This window comes from Falco peregrinus, chromosome 5 (genome assembly GCF_023634155.1).
Source record: "Falco peregrinus isolate bFalPer1 chromosome 5, bFalPer1.pri, whole genome shotgun sequence".
Taxonomy (NCBI): Eukaryota; Metazoa; Chordata; class Aves; order Falconiformes; family Falconidae; genus Falco; species Falco peregrinus.
This window is the reverse complement of record NC_073725.1, coordinates 17,548,155-17,566,786: the sequence shown is the minus strand read 5'-3', so window position 1 is coordinate 17,566,786 and position 18,632 is coordinate 17,548,155. Positions and strand designations below refer to the sequence as shown.

Below are 18,632 nucleotides of genomic sequence, written 5' to 3'. Positions count from 1 at the left end.
GTGGCCATAGTACCAGACTTGGCCATGCTGTGCTCACTCAGGGCACGCACGGAGAAGAAAAATCTAATTCTTTACACGCTGTGGCATCTGCTAGCTCAGGAGGACCCTTCCTAGGGTATCGACTTTTACTGGGGATAAATGACAAACTGCCAGGCTCATAGCCTCACCTATTTTAAAAGAGGAGCTCCAGCTGGGAGTGCTGGCAGCTGAGAACACCGCTCCAGCGTAAGCTGTGCAGCGCTAGGCAACAGAGGGGCACACAGTCTCACAAAAAACCCCACACTACTGGGTAAAAACCTGATAAAAATCCATCCTGCTTGCATGCCACGTATACACACACCACCTCTACGGGACTGCAGGGGCTGCTTCTGGTTGTGTGCGATGAAGAATGTTGTCTTTCTTGATAAAAAGGTATTGTCTAGTGCCAGCCCTAGCCATGAGGTGACCCCTTAAGATGAACAGCCAAGGCACTCACCTGGTCCAAAAGATAAATGAACATTTCTAACAGCAGCCTAAAATAATGAAACACTTTATGTCTGTATTGTGAAATAACTATACTACTTATTTAATTTACACTTTTCAATCTCTGGCTGTCAAATACTTGAGCTATATCACATAATTCCAGCAAGGTAAAGTAGTGATGAAGAATTCATCCTTACAGGGATTTAAAGAACAAACAAACAAACAAACACCCCCAAAACCAGTTTCCCTCCCTTCCCGAAGCCTCCCAAATTCACACATACGCCCATATGCAGCTACAGCTCAGCTTGCTAAATTAGTTACATCTGCTCTGCTCGTTTGAAGCTGTTCCTGCAGGACTGCAGCGCTGAGCAGCACACGCAACTTGCGCATTTTGGTAAGCTGGTCAAAAACAGTTCACTTGGTAGTCTTGATATTTTCATGTCCCACCGTTCTCAGAATTTCAAATGCCAAGGAAGCAACAGCAACATCAGCGTGAGAGCTAGGAATTAAAAACAGTAACAACAGTAACATCTATTAGATGTCCTCATGAGTTCAAATTCCACATTTGCCTTTATCTATGCTGGAAAATTCTTAATAGCCATTAACTGCACTGTATACCCGCTTTTCTATTAAGCAGTAACATGCAATGAGCGATTCTGCCTTCTAGCAAAATCTTGTGTAAAAATGAATTTCAGCTCAAATTCACAGTACCTGCTACCTCACTCAATCTCCTCTGTACAAAGACACAATTTATCATGCCCCCCACGAAGCTACACACACGCACACTTCCAGCCTGGCAGAAAGGCATGTTCCCCCACACAGCCCTCTTCCCACAGCGCTGCCCCACGCGGGGAGGCAGCTCCACTCTCACACTCGGACACTGCAAGAGGACCGACTGCCCCACCACACGCAGTTCTGCAGGTCTGAGGCTGAATGGTGGAGCTCTTGGCTTCCTCCTCGAGATTGAATGGTGGAGCCCTTGGCTTCCTCACCTGTTTTTATTATACATATTTTGCCTGATTTTTCTTTCTGGAAACACATGTTTTTTCTAGCATTAGAACAGAGGCTCTAACAGATCACTGCTAGTCCACAGCAACAAGTCTTCAGCTCAGGAAGGTCACTGGTAGATCAATCTGCAACTTCCTCAGCTGCTTCTAATGACAAACACCTACCGGCACGCTGCGCTTTGGGGAGCGCAGAGCTAGCCAGGAAACTCAAATGATCAGTCCACACTATCTAAGCCAACGTCTTAATGAGCAGCAGTTTAAACCAGAAAATGTAGTTATCTGAAACAAATTCGTCTTCTGGCAACTGTCTTCACTGAAAAACAAATGGCTACGATCCCACATTTTCAAGCGTAGATTTGCTTCCACGTAGCTAGGAAGCAGATTGGGCTGGTTGTGTGTCACTCTGCACGCTGCCTGCCCTGGCCAGCTGAGGATGTACCGCCGAGGGAGCCTGGCAATCCGCGGCTGCGGCACGGCAGCAGGGGAGCACTGGCAGCAGCCTGCCCTCCAGCCTGCCCTCCAGCCCTCCAGCCTGCCCTCCAAGCCGTGCCCCTCTTGGCACCTGACTGCTTGGCTGGAACCCTCCTTCTGCCACACAGGCAGGGGAGAATATTAGAAGCCTGTCTGTAAGAGATGAGCAAAGCAAAAACATTCCTCAATCACTTCAACCCAGAGATAACGTGTGGGTGGAAGGGCCTGGGATCTTAGACTACTCAGAGGATGGCTTAGATCCAGGATCTCGGTTGCAGCCTTCTCTAAAACGTATTCTGTTCTGCTGGAGACAGAGAGGCTTCTTAAACCAGTTCAAAGCACAGACGAGGAGACCAAGTTTATTAGGTCATCAGGAATATTCTGGGAAAGATGCCACATAAGGGAATCTGGGGAGATGGCAGAATATCCGTAACCTCCACAAACAAAACAGCCATTCAGCCAAACCTGGTAAAGCTTGCTAACCCCCAGGCTTCTCCTGCCTGCCCATTGCCAGTTTATCCGTGTCTGAGTCCATTACAGCACCAAGATCCAGACGGAATCCCTTTCAGTTTCCTCTGGAGGCAAACAGATAGGGACATGTGTTCCCTAAATACGGGGAGGAGGGGAAATGAAATCTGTGAGCTGCCGGGGGCTCCCCTGTCGCTGCTGCAGTGCGGGAGCTTGGCACAGCGGAGGAACTTGGCTCACCCTCATGTATCAAAACACTTGTCACTGGCATCAGCTAGAATTTGGTCTACTGAGCATCTTGTGTCAAGTAAGAGCGAGTGCTGTGTATCTGGGGCTCTGTAGTATCTGGGTTTCTCAGTACAGAAATGTGGAGATAACAGACAATTACTGACAGTCAGAAAAGCAGGCTCAAAGAGAGCGACTGAGCTGTCTAGTGCATCTAATGCTGAAATGCTACAAAACAGAGTGAAAGCTGGTTCTAAAAGAGGAAACCCCATCTTTTCCCACTGTCTTTTTCAGTGGCAGTGCCAGTGTCTCTCCTCGGGAGAGCTGACGTTTTATTTTAGTTAAATAATTTAATGTGTCATACAAAAACCTGTGAGTCAGCAGCTGAGTATGCAAGAAGGATGCAGACTGTTCTCAACAGGTTTGGTTAGTCCTCAGTGTGCATCTCCTTACGCTCACCGCATCCCAGCATCTCCTATGCACATCTGCCCACATCCCCCCTTCCTTCCTTCCTACACAGGGTACACCCTGCCATAATGTCAAGGAGCCGATTTCCCCAGACAGCTGACCCATACAAAGCCTGTGTTTGGGAGCATAAAGAGCACTGAAAAGATTGTCTTACCAGTTTTAAAAACTGATCTATAAACTACAATTTCTCTATGAATTTTAGTTCAACCGGGAATAAAATGAAGCTGAACGGACCACGGAAAGAGTGCAAAATTTGTTTTGAGGGGCAGAGAACAGTAAGTCATTAATTCGTATATCCAAGGGGAATTAGATGAGGGAAAGTCTACAGGAGATGAGCTGAGGTTTGGCCAACTTGTTGGTACTAGCACCTCTGTTCTTGAAAGGAGGCCACAGCATTCCTCTAAGTCTTGTGCCTTCTCAGAGAAGCCACAGGTATTCTTAAAGAAAAGCAGTTCTGTTCTTCAGCTGCAAGTCATCAGCGTGCAAGTGCACCAAACACAATTACTTTAAAACAGGGCACAAATGTCACCTTGTGCACCTAGCCCGCTCCGCCAAGAGCTACTGACCAGTACCTGATTATAGAGACCAAGGGTTTGGAACAAAATGATACATTAAAAAAAACCACCAAAAAACCGACACGTGCACACACATTGAGCTGGACTGCAGCACACTGCGGCTCTCCGCAGCTGGGGATCAAAGCGTGACGACGACATGGCAGAAACGCCAGCAAGCTCGGAACAGAGGAGTTTGGAGGAGAGCAGTGCAGGGAGAGGGGCCAGGGACAGAAACCTGAGCAGCTTATACTACACAGAAGGCGTAGACTATTACAGACAAAAGAGGAGGTGAGTGCTCTCAGCCCTGGAAATTCCTGGAAGCCTGAGGGAACTCACCTGGCAGTTTGGGCCAGGCTCTCTAGAGTTTGGATAAGAGCATCGCCATCATTCTTCAGGCTCTCTGAGCACTTCTTGTTTGAAGTTACCTGGAACAAAAAGAAAGAACCGTTATCAAAGGCTTAGCAAGAAATTCCTCTCTGTCATTTTTCGTGGGGTAGGGGAGAGGGAAACAAGTTACAGCATTTATTACAACTGCAAATGGAATGTGACATTAAAGAGACCTAAGAGAAAGCCCCTTTTACTGAACAGGACTGAATTTTAGGCACAGACCATCTAAAATGTCTTGGCTTAATTAACAAGATTCATTCTTGTTCTGAGTCCCTGTACGTGTGCAAATTCACACATCACAGTCTGCCAATCCTGATTTCGTCCTTGTACCAATGCAAATACAAGCCCCATTTAGTCTGAATTCCAGGGAGATCTTGGGAAGGCAGCAATTTTCATTTCTCACTTCAGGGAAAAAATAAGCGAGCTTGCATCAGCCTTCAGATGAGGACGCGTGGGGTTTCTCTGAGAGGAGCCAGGTTAAAATCACTGTGGTGTTGGCGGCTGCACATTGAAATTTTTCTTGCCCCTTGTCAGTCATTAGGCATATTAACTGCACAGGACTGTCACCTACAGAGCAGGGGACTGAGTGACCAAAGCTATATGCCCTTTTGCGTCAAGTGAGCCCTGATTACAGCTGACATTGCTGCTGATGTGTTTTATCACACTGATATGTAATGACTTGTTTATCGTTTCTCCAGCCTTAAGTAGTATAACTACACAGCTCCAAGTGGCTGCAAGTTTCCTGACCAGTTAAGCAGGTGAATGGGAAGGTCACAGGGGATGTGACATGAAGTTGCATGGCACTGTGGCACAAGCACACTGAATACTTGGCAGCTTGCTGAAGAAGCTCCTGTATCTCAAAACATCACTGAAAAAAAAGGCTTGCATGTCAGTTCCTGCTTGCAAAGGTAAATAAAACTTGGCGGAAGAGAAGGGAAAAGAGGAGTACCAGAGCAGCTGATTATTTTGATACTGGAGGGGTTAATGCTTGAAATAATGACTTCTAATCCCAAAAATTGGCAAGGACTTTTAAGCTGTAGCGTGCTGTGGCTGGCCCTATTTACCATCGATCAAGCATCTGGGCGATACACCTTCACATCTCCCTCTTAAATCACAAGAGAAGCTGTATTTACAGCTGCCATCCCACCATAATTTATCAGCAGTGATTCTGCAACAACAGTGTCACTACATCTATAACCATAACATCCTGTAGTTAAGCAGTAGCAGGGAACGAAGTAAACTAAAATGCATCCTGTGTGTTGGAAAAAAAGTGATGCCATTACCTGAGTACAAACCATTGGTAAATCCTGATTACAGGTCATTAAACCTTTTTACTCTCTTGAGGTTTATATCTGACCCTTTCAGCTGATGTTTCAGTAATCCACTCTTCTGTATTTATCACCCGTTAGACACAGAAGACGTTTCATAATCTGGCTTCTGAATGTGAGAACACCACCACATCTAACAGTAACAATACAGCTGCAATACAGGGCGAAAAGTGCTTTCACCATAAACGTTGCTTTCCGTTCCTAAAGAGTGCTCATGCCTCTGCCCAATGCCTCCCCGTAACCTGCAGCCCTGCAGCGCTCTGTGCTTGCTGCATTCACACCCCTTGTTTATCCTGCACACTTAAAAGAGCCAGAGGTCATGGGGGGAGGAAGGTCACTGGGACTGCATCATGCTTCATAAAACTACCAGGTCAAATAAAGGTTACAGATATCTCTGATTCTAATACATTCTAACTCTTGAGTGCTGACATCTGTACAACTCTCTGAGCCTTCGTGCATTATACATAAACAGAACATTGAAAATATGCTGTTATAAAATCTGGTACCAATAAAAAGTTTTAATTCTAAAATGCTCAATTTCAAACAATAGCTTAGTCCAACTGAGTCACTGGGTCTGACTATACGCTTGCCTGTGTTGCAGCATGCCGTGTGTCATTATTAAGAATACATTTCTGTGGATACAATGCATTTGAATGGAAAGGCTTAAAACGGCTTTATACGCACAGCAATCGTGACAGACAGAAAGACGCATGAGATCATCTACCCCATCTCCCTATTATACTTCACTGTTCAGAGCAGCTCTCAGCCACAAAAGCAATAGGCTCCCGCGATACCTATCCATAGGGGCTACTCCCCTATCTAATAAAATGCTTCAATAAGATCCTTTCAGCACTAAAAATGGTACCAACAAGAGGGAAAGGATCAGGCTTTTAACATCATGCGCAGCCTGCAGACTGTTTAAGTCTAAAACAAATTTAGGACACATCTTCTTGAGAGCCTCAGCTAACAGCTTCATACAAGCCAAGGGGTGCTGGTGAGGAACAGAACCCAGCGCCACCTGCATGGGGAGCTTGCACAGACAAAAACGTGGCTGTACGGGTTTCCGTGGGCAGCTGGGGTTTGCCCACCCACTCTCGATCACCAGCGTCCAGAAAACTGCTTTCTATCTACCCGCAGGCATCCACACCGCAGGCCTGGGAGAGGATGAACTGAGGCAGGAGGAAAGCTGCAGGTCGAACACGGGGCGAGCCCTGCCGCCGGCTGGACCCCAGCCACCCACGCTGTGCTGTCAGCACCCCCGCGCCCTTTGTATCAGTCTGCGTAGCAGATCTGGTCGCGCCCCAAGTGATCAGAAAGGTCTCTCCCACACAACAGATTACATCCTGCTTCACATAAAGCTCACGAGAAATATTGTCTAAAAGACACTTCACTTTCAAGGCCCAAGATAAAACTTTACCCATTTTTCTCATTTAAAAATTGTTCGGGTTTTGTCTTCATATTTCCTTCTCTAGATAAAAATTATGGCAGGACATAAACACATCAGTAACCAAAACTTTCAAAATTAATGTATTTTTCACTTTAGTTTGTTACCTTTTTCGTCTGCCCAACATTGCTGTGCCTTTTATCCGTACCAGCTCTAGTTCTCATTCACTTGGAATTTTAACAACTAGTTTCATGATCTCTGGTAATATTGCTATTCGTTAGGGCTGGCTACAACACATACTCAATGACATAATCAATAGCTATTTCTTTAATTAAAAACGTAATTAAATCTCAGTTTAGTTGTACACTAACTGCAATTTAAGAAGAATTTCAAAATTACTTTTCTTTATTAAGCCAAGAGCCATTCAGCAGTTTTCCTCTCTTCAATTCTATTAAACAAGGATAAGCCATAAGGAATACCGTAACTGACACGTAAATATCAGTATTTCCTAAAATTTAGGAGAGCTGTTCAGGTATTATAGCGCTGCTAAAGGCAAGTGCAGGAAAAGATGTAATATAAAACATTCGCTGGAAGACTGTCTTCACTAATAAATTGAGGAATTTTGGATTCTTGGTCTAAGAAGTGATTTTTGCAATTCAAGTTTCAAGAAAGCATGGAAACTTAAGGGATGATTACTCTTCTTAAGGCTGGTTTCATAATACTGAACTGCTTTCTCTGATCAGTCATAATTCATTCTGTAATTTATGGCTGAGTTAAATGACCTTAGTAGTAAACTCCTCTTTCACCATTTTGAAAAGAAGTAAATTCTCCTGCTTTGTTGGGATTTCAAGTAAACTGTAAGCTTGATGACTGCGAAGTAAACTGGGAAACAATGCAAAATATTGACTAGGTATAAATAAGGAGCTTTCTATTTGAAACTGGTTTTGGTTGAAGAAAAGGCCTCAGGAGCATATTTAGCTGCACCTTCAAGTGTTATCAAATAGACAGCTGCTAGAGATGTTTACCATTTCCATGCTCAACGGATGCTTTTCCACAAGCCATCACTGTGCCTGCGATACAAAATACACAGACACAAGCAAGGCATTTCATAAATGCTCTTTCTCAGAAATTGGCTTTTTCTCTTTCCCAGACACACATATATTAACCTCATAAAGTGATGCTTCCTTACTTTTTCCTCAAAATTTAACACAATTAAGCTAATTACCTTTGCAGGATTAGTGAGCTCAAGTTCTTGCTCAACCTTACCAACACTGGCTGAGAGCAGCCAGATGAGTAACACGGGAGCAGCTGTGGGCTGGTTTATCAGAACCACCAGATACTTATAGGTCCAATGTTAGCATCAGTTGAATATAAACACATGCTGTGAATAAAGTATCACTTTTTTCCCAGCTGGAGGCTTTTCTGTGAATGGGAGTCGTATCTTCAGCTAGTCCTGCAGTAAAACCAATCAGCAACGTATTTTTTTCTGTGCATTAACTGGGACCCCATGTACGACATGAAATATACTTTAAAAAAATCAAGTTTTCAGAATAAAAAAAATTAAATAAACACACTCCTATTGCCCTCTAGACACTATTTCAAATAAAGTCTCCGTAGTAAATGCTGTCCCTGCAATTTTAAATGTGCACCTCAGACTTCTCACTCCTGCTTCCACCTTTGGCTGGCTGAAGGCACTGCCAGTAGGACACAGAGCCTTTCATCCCCACCCAAAGCTGCTGTTTCAAATGCCATCCGGGCTGGTGGTAACTGAAAGCTGATGGCTATTCACAGCTGCTTAGTGTGACCTTATTCCCACTTTTTAAGGAACAAATGTCACAAAACACACTGGTATCAAAAGCATTGCTATAGCTGACATGAAAGCCCAGCAAGGAAGTCAATGGGACAGCAACTTCAGAAATGAGGCACAGCGCCTGGGCTGGAGGAGGAGAAAACCTTCCAGTGTTGTGGCCCATCTTACGACTTATCTCAGGACATTTAACGGTATTTTTCTTCCCAGGCTGCCAGCACTGAGCTATTCGCAAGCACTACAGTAATCAAACAGAACATGTCACTTGGTTTGTCATTCACCACTCATGACAACATGGCCAGAAATATGCAGCCATTCCTCCTTCATGGGGAGCATGACACTGCAAACAGGGACACATTCTGGTGAGCGTCTATGTGAAATAAAACTAACAGACCCAGTGATTGTGCTCAGGCTTACTAAATATAAATATTTCTTTCATTACAAATCCCTCTCCAAGCATATACATTAAGCTGGCAGTGCCCGGAGGAGGTATAACAAATGGATCCATCACTTCCTATGACAGATCAAACAGATCTGTCACTTCTGCAGGTCTGCACGCTTAATTACTCTTAGAAAGGAACGTAGCACCACTTTCCGTAATGAAGGGCCAGAGCCAATAAAGCATTAGGAGCCCCTATTAAGCAGAGGCTGCAACAATTACATTTTAGGTGTCAGCCCCCAAAGAGGAACCCCAAGTTGAGACTGAGATATCTGCACGGTGCATAGGGAGCACATAGTTGCCAAAGGACACGGAAATCCGCATGTTGAGCATGAAGTTACCCGAATTCCCTCTCCTCTCTGGAGCTCGGACTGCTAACACAGCAAATGAAAACTCATAGTCCAGATAGCGGACACCACAACTCCAACCCTTTTCTCAGTGCCCCACAGCAGACTACGGGCTCCTGTGCTCTCCTGTAGTCCTCTCCCCTTTCCTGGGCAGGTGAAGGTCACATTTTTGTTGCAGCAGCATGGTTTCCACTAGCCAGGAAGGTCTGGACCATTCCCATGCCATGAGTGCATAACGCCATGGCACAGGGGCTCGGCAGGGAGGCGAGAGGCAGCACGGCTCTCCAGGTCGGAGAAGTCAAGCACAAATTCCCAGTTTACCATGGGAGCACTTCAGGTAGTAAGCCAATGTTATACCTGTGGCAGGAATTTTTTTTTAAAAAATAAAGCCAAACCAACTAAAACTGGCAAGAAAAATCCCAGATATAGACAATGGTCTTTTGTGAGGTGTTCAATCTGGCATTTATTAGACATGCTCTCAGCAGGTACATGGGATTGGAGCCTTCAAAGCGCTAAGGTGCAACCAATCTGCAGGTTGTATAATGAAAATTGATGATTGCCAGGTTATGCAAGTATAGCAGGGGAACACCTGAGGACAGTGTGCATGCAGAGACACTGCATGCTCACTGGGACGGCCACAAGTTATTTTTGCTCTCCGTAATGTATGAGAGCTCATTCTAAAAGGGTAAAAACCTCCCTGGCATTCCCCTCCCCATCATAGCATGCTTCCTTGATACTCCTCTCTACACACGGTGCAGCCAGGGAGACAGACACAGAACGTGTATATGGGAAGAACAAATCAAGTTGGACAAGTTATATTTACGTTACTAATGGCCAACTCATTTGAACAGGTCTGAGCAATGTTGCTGGACCATAAAAACAAGAAACGAAAGTTACAAAAGCATGAGTGTTCCAGGTGTGCTTTGGCAAGCATATTGCAGGCAGGGATTGCAGACACACAATTACAAAGACTTTGTGGCCTTCAGATCCTGCAAATACATGTGAAAACAAGCAGGTATCTGTGACAAAAAAAAAACCACCACCCTACATCAGACAGCTTAGCTCTGATTTTAGAGTTCAAAAATCTTTTTTTTCCCCTCTTTATGGAAAAAAATTCTTGTTCCACTGAAGTCAGCAGCAAACTCCTTTTGACTTTGATAAGGCCAAGATTTCATTTGACATGTTTTGTTTTCTTCTAATTTGTATGTGTGTGCAGGTTTATTCTGAGTTCAAAGCAATTTCCACCGGTAACTTGGAAACGTACCAGTTTCCCTGGCAGCCTGAGAGCCACGCTGTCTCGAGGACTGTTCACAGAGAGACAAGGAACGTCTCCCACACACTAGATAATGGTTAATTGATTTTGGACATTTCTTGACACCTTCCACTTTGAGACTATTCTCTGCCCTTCAGCGTATACACAACGCACACAAAGGCATCCTCTGTGATTGTTGTGAAGTTGTAAAATTACCAAATCTAAGGGGCATTGTCCTAAGCATAAGAGAAGGTTCGTAAAACCATGGGGTAATTATTGAACGGAAGGCCGCTCTCTGTCTTGTTTCATTACTTTTTATTCGTTTTTTTATTGTGAGAAGTGTTCCCAGCTCACTTTCAATACAAGATGTCTTTATAACCCAGAAAATACCCATTATTGCAGTTTACATCCTCTGTAACTACTTAGTTTAAAACATTTGACTTAACAGAACTGGATAGGGCAACCTCTTCTTGTCCATTAGAACCAGCTGTCCACAGCAACTCCATTAGCAAAAGCAAATGGCAGTCCTGTCTGGCTAAAGGTGTCTCAAAGGTGCTACAGGAGACTTCCACATAGTGTTGCCGTGTCGACAAGTTACACATGCTCATAAGCCAGCCCAACGTCAATACAACATTAAAAATAAACACTTGCCAACCTGTTGCTGGTGATCTCATGTGCAAACACAGGTTCATCTGTCATCTGCATGCCAACAACTCCCTGAGGTACCACTTCAGACTAGTTTCCACTCTGTCCAAATAATGATCCCAGCTGGCCTCAGACATCAGCTTTAGCAAAACAGGGCCACATACTGATCTTACACAAACCTTGCAAGCCCCTCAGATCCCTATTCCTGCAGCTCCCAGGCAGATGCCTGTCCTTAACCTTGCTGGATCTGATGAGACTACCACCTCCCACGTACACCTCAACCCTGTGGTCTCTTACAACTTCCCCCTTACAAAAGGAACAGCAAAATTCACTAGAATAATTTTTTATTACCACAGCAGGTCCAGTTTAAGCTCAGATCCTACATTTATGTTCCTTTAGGAGCTATTATAGAGGCTCCTGGTTGTCTTAGAGCAAAAACCCCTAAAAGCAGCTATGAAAACACACCGAAACAACAGACAGTTTCTCTGCATATCCAGATCTCCCCTCAAGTTCATCATTCCCTGCATCTCTCACATTCAAGTATCCATCACAGTCACTTTCTCTTCATCAGCTTTTCTCCTAAAATAGCTTCTCACAGTAACTCCCAGTCCCTCTTAAATGTTGATCCCTGAGACTTTTTCCAGTGCTGCTGTCTTTTATGGCCTAATAATTCAACTCGTTTTTAAGATCCCTGAATTCCAGCATGTAATCCCTTATATCTCCCCATAAACCCACAAAACAGTCTGACTGCAAAGTGGGGGTTTTTTTGAGTTATAGCCAACTTTCACTGATAAGTTCCATGGGTTAGTGATGGCTGCCTTTTCTTTTCACGTACTTGTTTTTTTCATGTTCACCTAGTACAGCTGAACCTAGATGTTTCACTGACATATTTCATGCTATGACAATTCAAACAATTTCAAATATTTATACACTTGTAAGGGTAAGAATCACTACCACAGATAACTCATCTTCTCACTATTAGGAAAACCAGTGACACCCAGAACATATTGGAAAGTGTTGACCTTTAAATGGCAATTACCATACAAGAGAAATATGCAAGCAACCAAGCAATTACCAATTTCAGAAATACTTCTATATCTAAGGACACAAACCCTCGAGCAGCCATGCCTGTGATGCTCAGGTGAACTGGCCAAACCCCTACAAACTGTCAAGAAGTTGCAGTTTACTGAAGAATTTGATTTTTAATGCATACAGCCTCCAAAAAGTAATACCTCCAACCTGACATTGTCCCTTGTCCTGCTTTGAAACACTTCTCATACGGAAAAGACTACTGTGCCTTGACAAAGGCAGAGCGATGTGAACAGATGCTGTCAAAGTTGTCATTACACAGATCTAGCAGTGCAATTCAAGTCTGATCTAGTATGCAAAATCCCTAGCTTCCCCTGAGCCAAACCTTTATATGGCATTGATTAACTTTCATGGAGGATGAAACAAAATTGGCAAGCTCATGCTCACACTGGTCAGAATCTGGACTCGAACACAGGACTTCAACAACTAAAAATCTGTACAATTTGACTTAATGTGTTATATTTACCATTCCAAAAAAAAGCAGGAAAATAATGAGTTAAATTAAAAACTAACACAGATTATAAAAAATACAGACTTAGAAAATAAAAAGAGTAGCAAAATCTTGTTAGAAAATCATTATGATTTACCATTTTGAGCTAAATATCAAAGCACTAGACATTAGCTCCTTTGTAGCCCCTATAGACTTGGTTTATGTGAACACTTAAAGCTTGGGCATAGAACCCTTGAGGTTCTCCTTAAATACCAAACACGGATAGTATTTTATATACTGAAAAAAACCCAACAAAGCAAAACAAAAGCTCTGAAGATTTTTTATTAGGGGAAAAAAGCATCATTATATGTATGCTTTATGTAAAAAGCAACTAGAAATGTAAATGACTGAACAGGGATATAAGTCTATAAAACACCAACTTCTGAGCAAAATTATGCTTTATGTAATGGTCCAATTTCCATAAAATTGTAAAAACTGTCATAAAAACAAATGGACTTCTGAAATCCATGCTTGCTCATTGTCATGTGACAGATGGCTCTGCCTGGCTGGCAGAGAGCAAACAGCTACCTAGTTGGTCCTCACTGACCTCGTAGAGAATCATTTTGGTCTATTCACATTTTTTTTTTTAACAAGCCCAGTTGCATTTAAGTATCTTTACCGCAGCTAGTAAGTCATACATGTGCAATTACAGAGAGGAGGTCAAAAGGAAGTAACAGTGATGAGCCCAACAGATGACACAGCTAGGCAATCTCAACAGTATTGCACTATGTAAAATTACAGTGCACTGAAACACCAAATGAGTCTGGCAATCCTTCTGTGCCCACAGAAACAATGAATTAGGACTCCATAATGAAAACAACAGCGATAGTCACTGCGAATTACACTGGCCTTGAATCATGAATCGAATAAACAGGTTGCGGGTTTCAGAACTGCCAGTTTCACTGTACAACCTGAAGCAAAACATCTGTCCATGCAAAAAGAGAGCGTACTTCTCATCGTTGACCATGACAGTATTACTTTTCAGACAGCTCCTGTTATCTATTAATAATCACACTGGGCCTTCCAGTACCCAAATACCAGAAATACCAGAACAGCGCTAATCAGTGTGTGGGGTGTCTCAAAAAGCAAACACGTTCCAAGCAAGGGGGAAAGTGACTTCCCCCAGGAACACCGTCCGCAGCACGGCAGCCACTGCAACAAAGACTCTTCATTCTTGCTGCTCTCTGAAATCACGAGCAGGTCCCATATTTGATTCTACACCCCCGCCAGTGTCATTACAGAGCAGCCATTGCAGACTGACCGAATACTTCAATGTCAGTTGTGAAAACCACCATCAACCAAAACCTCAACCCAAAACTGCACTTAACACAGACGCACATATACTTCCAGACTTGCACTACTTATTCCAAATAAACGTAAGATGTAGTGTAGAATGAATTAGGCCAAGTTGCAAGTCAGTGTTCCCAGTTACTTCAGAGGTCCCCCCTCCTCACTGCATCTCACACTGTAGATAACCACAAGCAGTCAGTACGTTCATGTTTTGTTTTTTGTCAGCACTTGCCGTTGCATTAAGTTGTGCTTGGACTCCACATGCTTCACCCTTTATGAGCCCTGCTATTTTAGTGACATCAAGAAACTAGTGATTTGGTGATTTCATATCGATTCTCCTCTCCCTACCACAACTCCCTACCACAACCCACACTTGGCTGACTTCCAGAGTTTCATCAGCGACTGGCAGGAACAAGTTCCCGATTAGCTTTCTCATGCTTTTATCAGTCCACTGAGTTCTAGCTCCTGGCAGCTTGTGCATAAGAGAAACTCTTGTATCTGTCCCCAGCATAATACCATTTTACTGTTCTTTATAATAGTATTTCAAAATACAGGTGAATATAAACACTGAGGAGTTTCTTTGCTGCAACTACAAACCCAAACAGGCTCTAAGACAAGGTTAAATAATTTACAGCAGAAACTTGCAAAGAGAAGACAAGTCACCTTTTTCTCTCAATACAGTGCTGTACAGTCATCTTCATCTTTTCTTATCAGCTGCCATTTCCAACACATGCTAGAATTGCTCTTATTATGCTAGGGAGCAAAAAGGATCAAGCTCTTCAACCTGGCAGTCTTCTATCAACAATAAAAGAAAAAGATACAAAGACTGCAAGACCAACACGATGTCAGTAACTAGTGATATGAACTGCAAAGTATTGCTTTACTGTTAATAAAGGGAAGACCAAGGCTCATTTTATTTAAGGATAAACTCAAATAGCCGGTAACTCATCCCTGACAGTATAAAAAGAAGGGCAACACATGACAACTCCGCTCAATCCTTTGTGGCAGATGGAGTGAGGGGAATGAGACTAGCTGTCTGTGTGGGTGACGGGCACAGGAAGGACAACTTTGTCCTATGTGACTGCCAAGTGGTTCACCAAAGTGGGATAAGGCAGGGAGGAATATATCAGAGTGCCAAGAAAGGAATGTAGAAGTTACAAAATACCTGCTTAAACTGTTCATCCTCTCCACGTTGAAGGCTGTGTCTGGCACTGCTACCACAGATACTCCAGCTTATCTTTTCTATTGCATAGCTAAAAACATTTTAGCTAAATTAAAATAATGCAATTAAGTAAAGAGTCAAACAATCACAAGTACTTGAGTTAAAGCAGTTTAAGAAATTACCAGCCACTTAGCTAGAATGTGAAACCTATGTATGTATGTGTGCACGCACAAAATACCAGTGTTAAGTGGGCTGGCTTGAACCATGGCTGTTGGTGATTTACGCTGGTGTATTCTACTCCGTGCTGTAGAAAGACTGGGGTGCCCATACAGTCAGCTGTGTTATCTCAGGCAAGCCAGTATTAATTACCAACTGAGCAGGCAGCAGCTCCCTTAACTCCTTTGCCTTGATGGCACCATGACGGATGTCCTCATTTTAAAAGCTTGCTAAATGTTAAAATCCCAAGCAAGAAACTGCTATCAACAGAGAAAAGATGCTAGCACCATTATTTTTAATGCATCCTTCTTTTTCCAAAACACATTAGATTTGAGATTAGTTATGCTGTCCATGGTGGTTTTCTTGGGTTTAGTTGCCATGTTTGTTTTTTTAAAAAAAAATACAGAATAATCACTGCCCCAGCTGTCTGCTCCATTTTGTTGCCAGGGGTTCCTGTCCCCAAAGCAGGAATGGGAGAATAAGATCCTTGTTTATACCTCTCTTGCTGTGGTTCACAACCTGCCCTATTAGCTTGAACAGCTGATGAAGGTGGGCCTGCGCTAACGGCTGGGCGAGCCAGGACAGCGGAGCGGAGGAGGCAGTGGCTCAGGCAGGGCAGCAGAGCCCAGACCCCACTGCAGCCAGCAGCTCAGAGCCTCAAGCATGAGCTCACAGACCTTTGTCATTAAAAGGTGGAGATAAGGAGGTGGAAAGCTGAAAAGATAAAACTTTCAGCGAAGCAATAAGTCCACGACAAAGGGAGAGTTTGTCCTGTAAACAGGCTGAATTCCCAAAGAAGAAATCCTTTCTCCCTATAGGAAGTAAACAGTTTAATTTGGATAGGAGAACATTCTCTGGAAGACAAACGGGCTGTTCCTCTTTGTAACTGCAACACAGCAGAGATTGACCTTTGCATCCTCATTTTGATGCTTATCTTGAACAAACAGCCTAGAAGTCAATGTCTACTGAGAAAAAATTAGGGAAGAGAGTTTTCTCTAAAAGTGCAGAGCAAGTCCTAGGGAAAATTTTAATAAATATGAGTTCGGCTGCTGTGGCTGAATGTTAACCAGCTTCGTGATGCGGTGTTTGTCTGGCCATGCAATGCTTGCTGAGACAAGTTACACTTCAATGTTGAATTATACGACTAAGTCTTTTGGGGAGAAAGCAATCCTTGGTAGCTTTTGTCATCTCAAAATACGTTATATTTCAGCATCAGCAGAAGAACAAACATTTTCTTATTTTATACATGCCTCAGCTTTTTGCTTTTCTCTCATGGCTGAATTTAGTGTTCAAGGAATGGATAGCACTGAGTAAAGGCAATCCTAACGAACTTCGCCAGTGCAGACTGGGCAGTGAACCTTACACAGCACTGCCACTCCTGCAGCCTTGGCTTCAGCTGAATAGACATCATATCGAACCGTGTACAAAACGGCTACTGACAACCCAGCTTTCAGCTGTGACCTAATCAGAATGTGAACTGGGTATGTTTTCCTCTCATTTTCTTTTTGACTATGGGAATAAAATTATAAGCTACTATTATCATATGTTACTATTCATCATTAATGTGCACAGGCTACAAATAAAGCACTTTAAACTTAATAAACAGTTTCTCTTAGAGGTTTCAAGTAAAAACTCTTCAGACATTTTTGCTGATGCGCAGCTAATTACATCATTGTTTTGCATTTGCTATTGCACAACTACCTTGAACAAGGTGTGCCTTAAAATTAGATGTTGCCGTCTATACACTTAACCTGATTAGGTCAATAATTTAAATATTAACATAGTTATAGAAATGAAAGCAGACAGATTCTTACTAAACAAGAAGTCATTCTATATTTTTACACTGTATTCTTTTATAAACACAGGACTTCATGTTTTCAGATGCAGAATAAGCATCTGGATGCCTGCCACAAGATACTGCCTTTTGCTCCTATACCCACCGTGGCTGTCAATCTTGTAACTCTGTCCTCCAGGACAAGGTAACTGAGTCACAGTGCAAATTTAATCACGTCACAACATAAAGCTGATGCGATGATCTCATTACTGTTCCAGGAAAAGGAATACTCAATTCCTGTTTACACCAGCAAATCTAGCTTTCAGCAAAGACACCTACGAAGGCCCTGACCACCACATAACAGAGAGAACAAGTAACACCAGTGGCACCCCATTAAGGAAACTATTACCATAAGGGAGATAGTGACACTGACACTCAGTGCTTTATCAGAGGATTTTTGAATTTTAAAGGAGATTTGAAGCTTAACCAAATCTATGATCCTTTTTGGTGAGGTTAGGGTACCTGGAAGTTACCTTTATGTCAGGTTAAAAATAATTTTGTACATTAAAGAAGAGATTTATTGCACTATTTCAAGCACTCGACCCAATCTAAATTGGCTGGGAGGTTCATTTTGAAGCTCTTCACCTTTTTTTTTTTTAATATTGTATTTGAGTTACATTCTAGCATAGTATCAGACATGCAGAAACAAAATCTAAAATTACTAAATCTGACTTAAAAAGAATACCTGTCTGATCAAAGCCTCTAGCTCACCTGTGTTGGTGGGTTTTTTTGTTTGGGTTTGTTTGGGGTTTTTTTTGTTTTGCTTTGGTTTTGTTGGGGTTTTTTTACAACTAACTAGCAGGAAAAGTCTTATCTTGTAAGAGTTGCACTTAAAACTGATTGCTCATAAAGATATGAAGAATGATTGGGATTATCATTCTAAAACAGCACCCAGGGGAACTGGGTGGATCAAGGGATTGCTAATGAGATAGAGTTTTTCATATCTAACTGCTATTTAAAATCAATCCAAGACAAAGATCCCCCAACTGGTGGACATCTGATGATCTTGTAAGAAATGAAGTGATGTTCTCACTCTATTCTTAGAAGAAACATGCCTTTAGAGCACTGAACTGCCAGAAAAATTGGCACTCTTTGCAGTGAAACCAAGGAATGAATTGACAATGAAACCATTTAACTTTTATCCCTCGATACAGTGATATAAAACAAGGCTTTGGCTTTCTGGATCGGGTTTAGATCACAATTACTTTCCTTAGCCTGCTCAAAATAAGAGTTTCAGCCTCTAAGACTACTACAGTAAACCTAAATGAAGCATTTTCCTAAGATAAAAACTACTGTTCAAGTTCCAG

At 42.7% G+C, this 18,632-nt stretch overlaps 1 protein-coding gene across 3 annotated transcripts in view; it reads right to left on the bottom strand.

Annotated features, from left to right (window-relative positions):
- Positions 1 to 541: 541 nt before the first annotated feature.
- Positions 542 to 18,632, bottom strand: part of ULK4 (unc-51 like kinase 4) — a 249,791-nt gene continuing 231,700 nt past the window's right edge. For all 3 annotated transcript variants that reach the window (XM_055803861.1, XM_055803863.1, XM_055803862.1), the window contains exons 36-37: positions 3,992 to 4,080; positions 542 to 961 (exon numbers count right to left, since the gene is read on the bottom strand). In XM_055803861.1, coding sequence (XP_055659836.1) covers positions 877 to 961; positions 3,992 to 4,080 — 174 coding nt within the window. In that variant the 3' untranslated portion in view covers positions 542 to 876. The remainder of the gene's footprint in view (positions 962 to 3,991; positions 4,081 to 18,632) is intronic.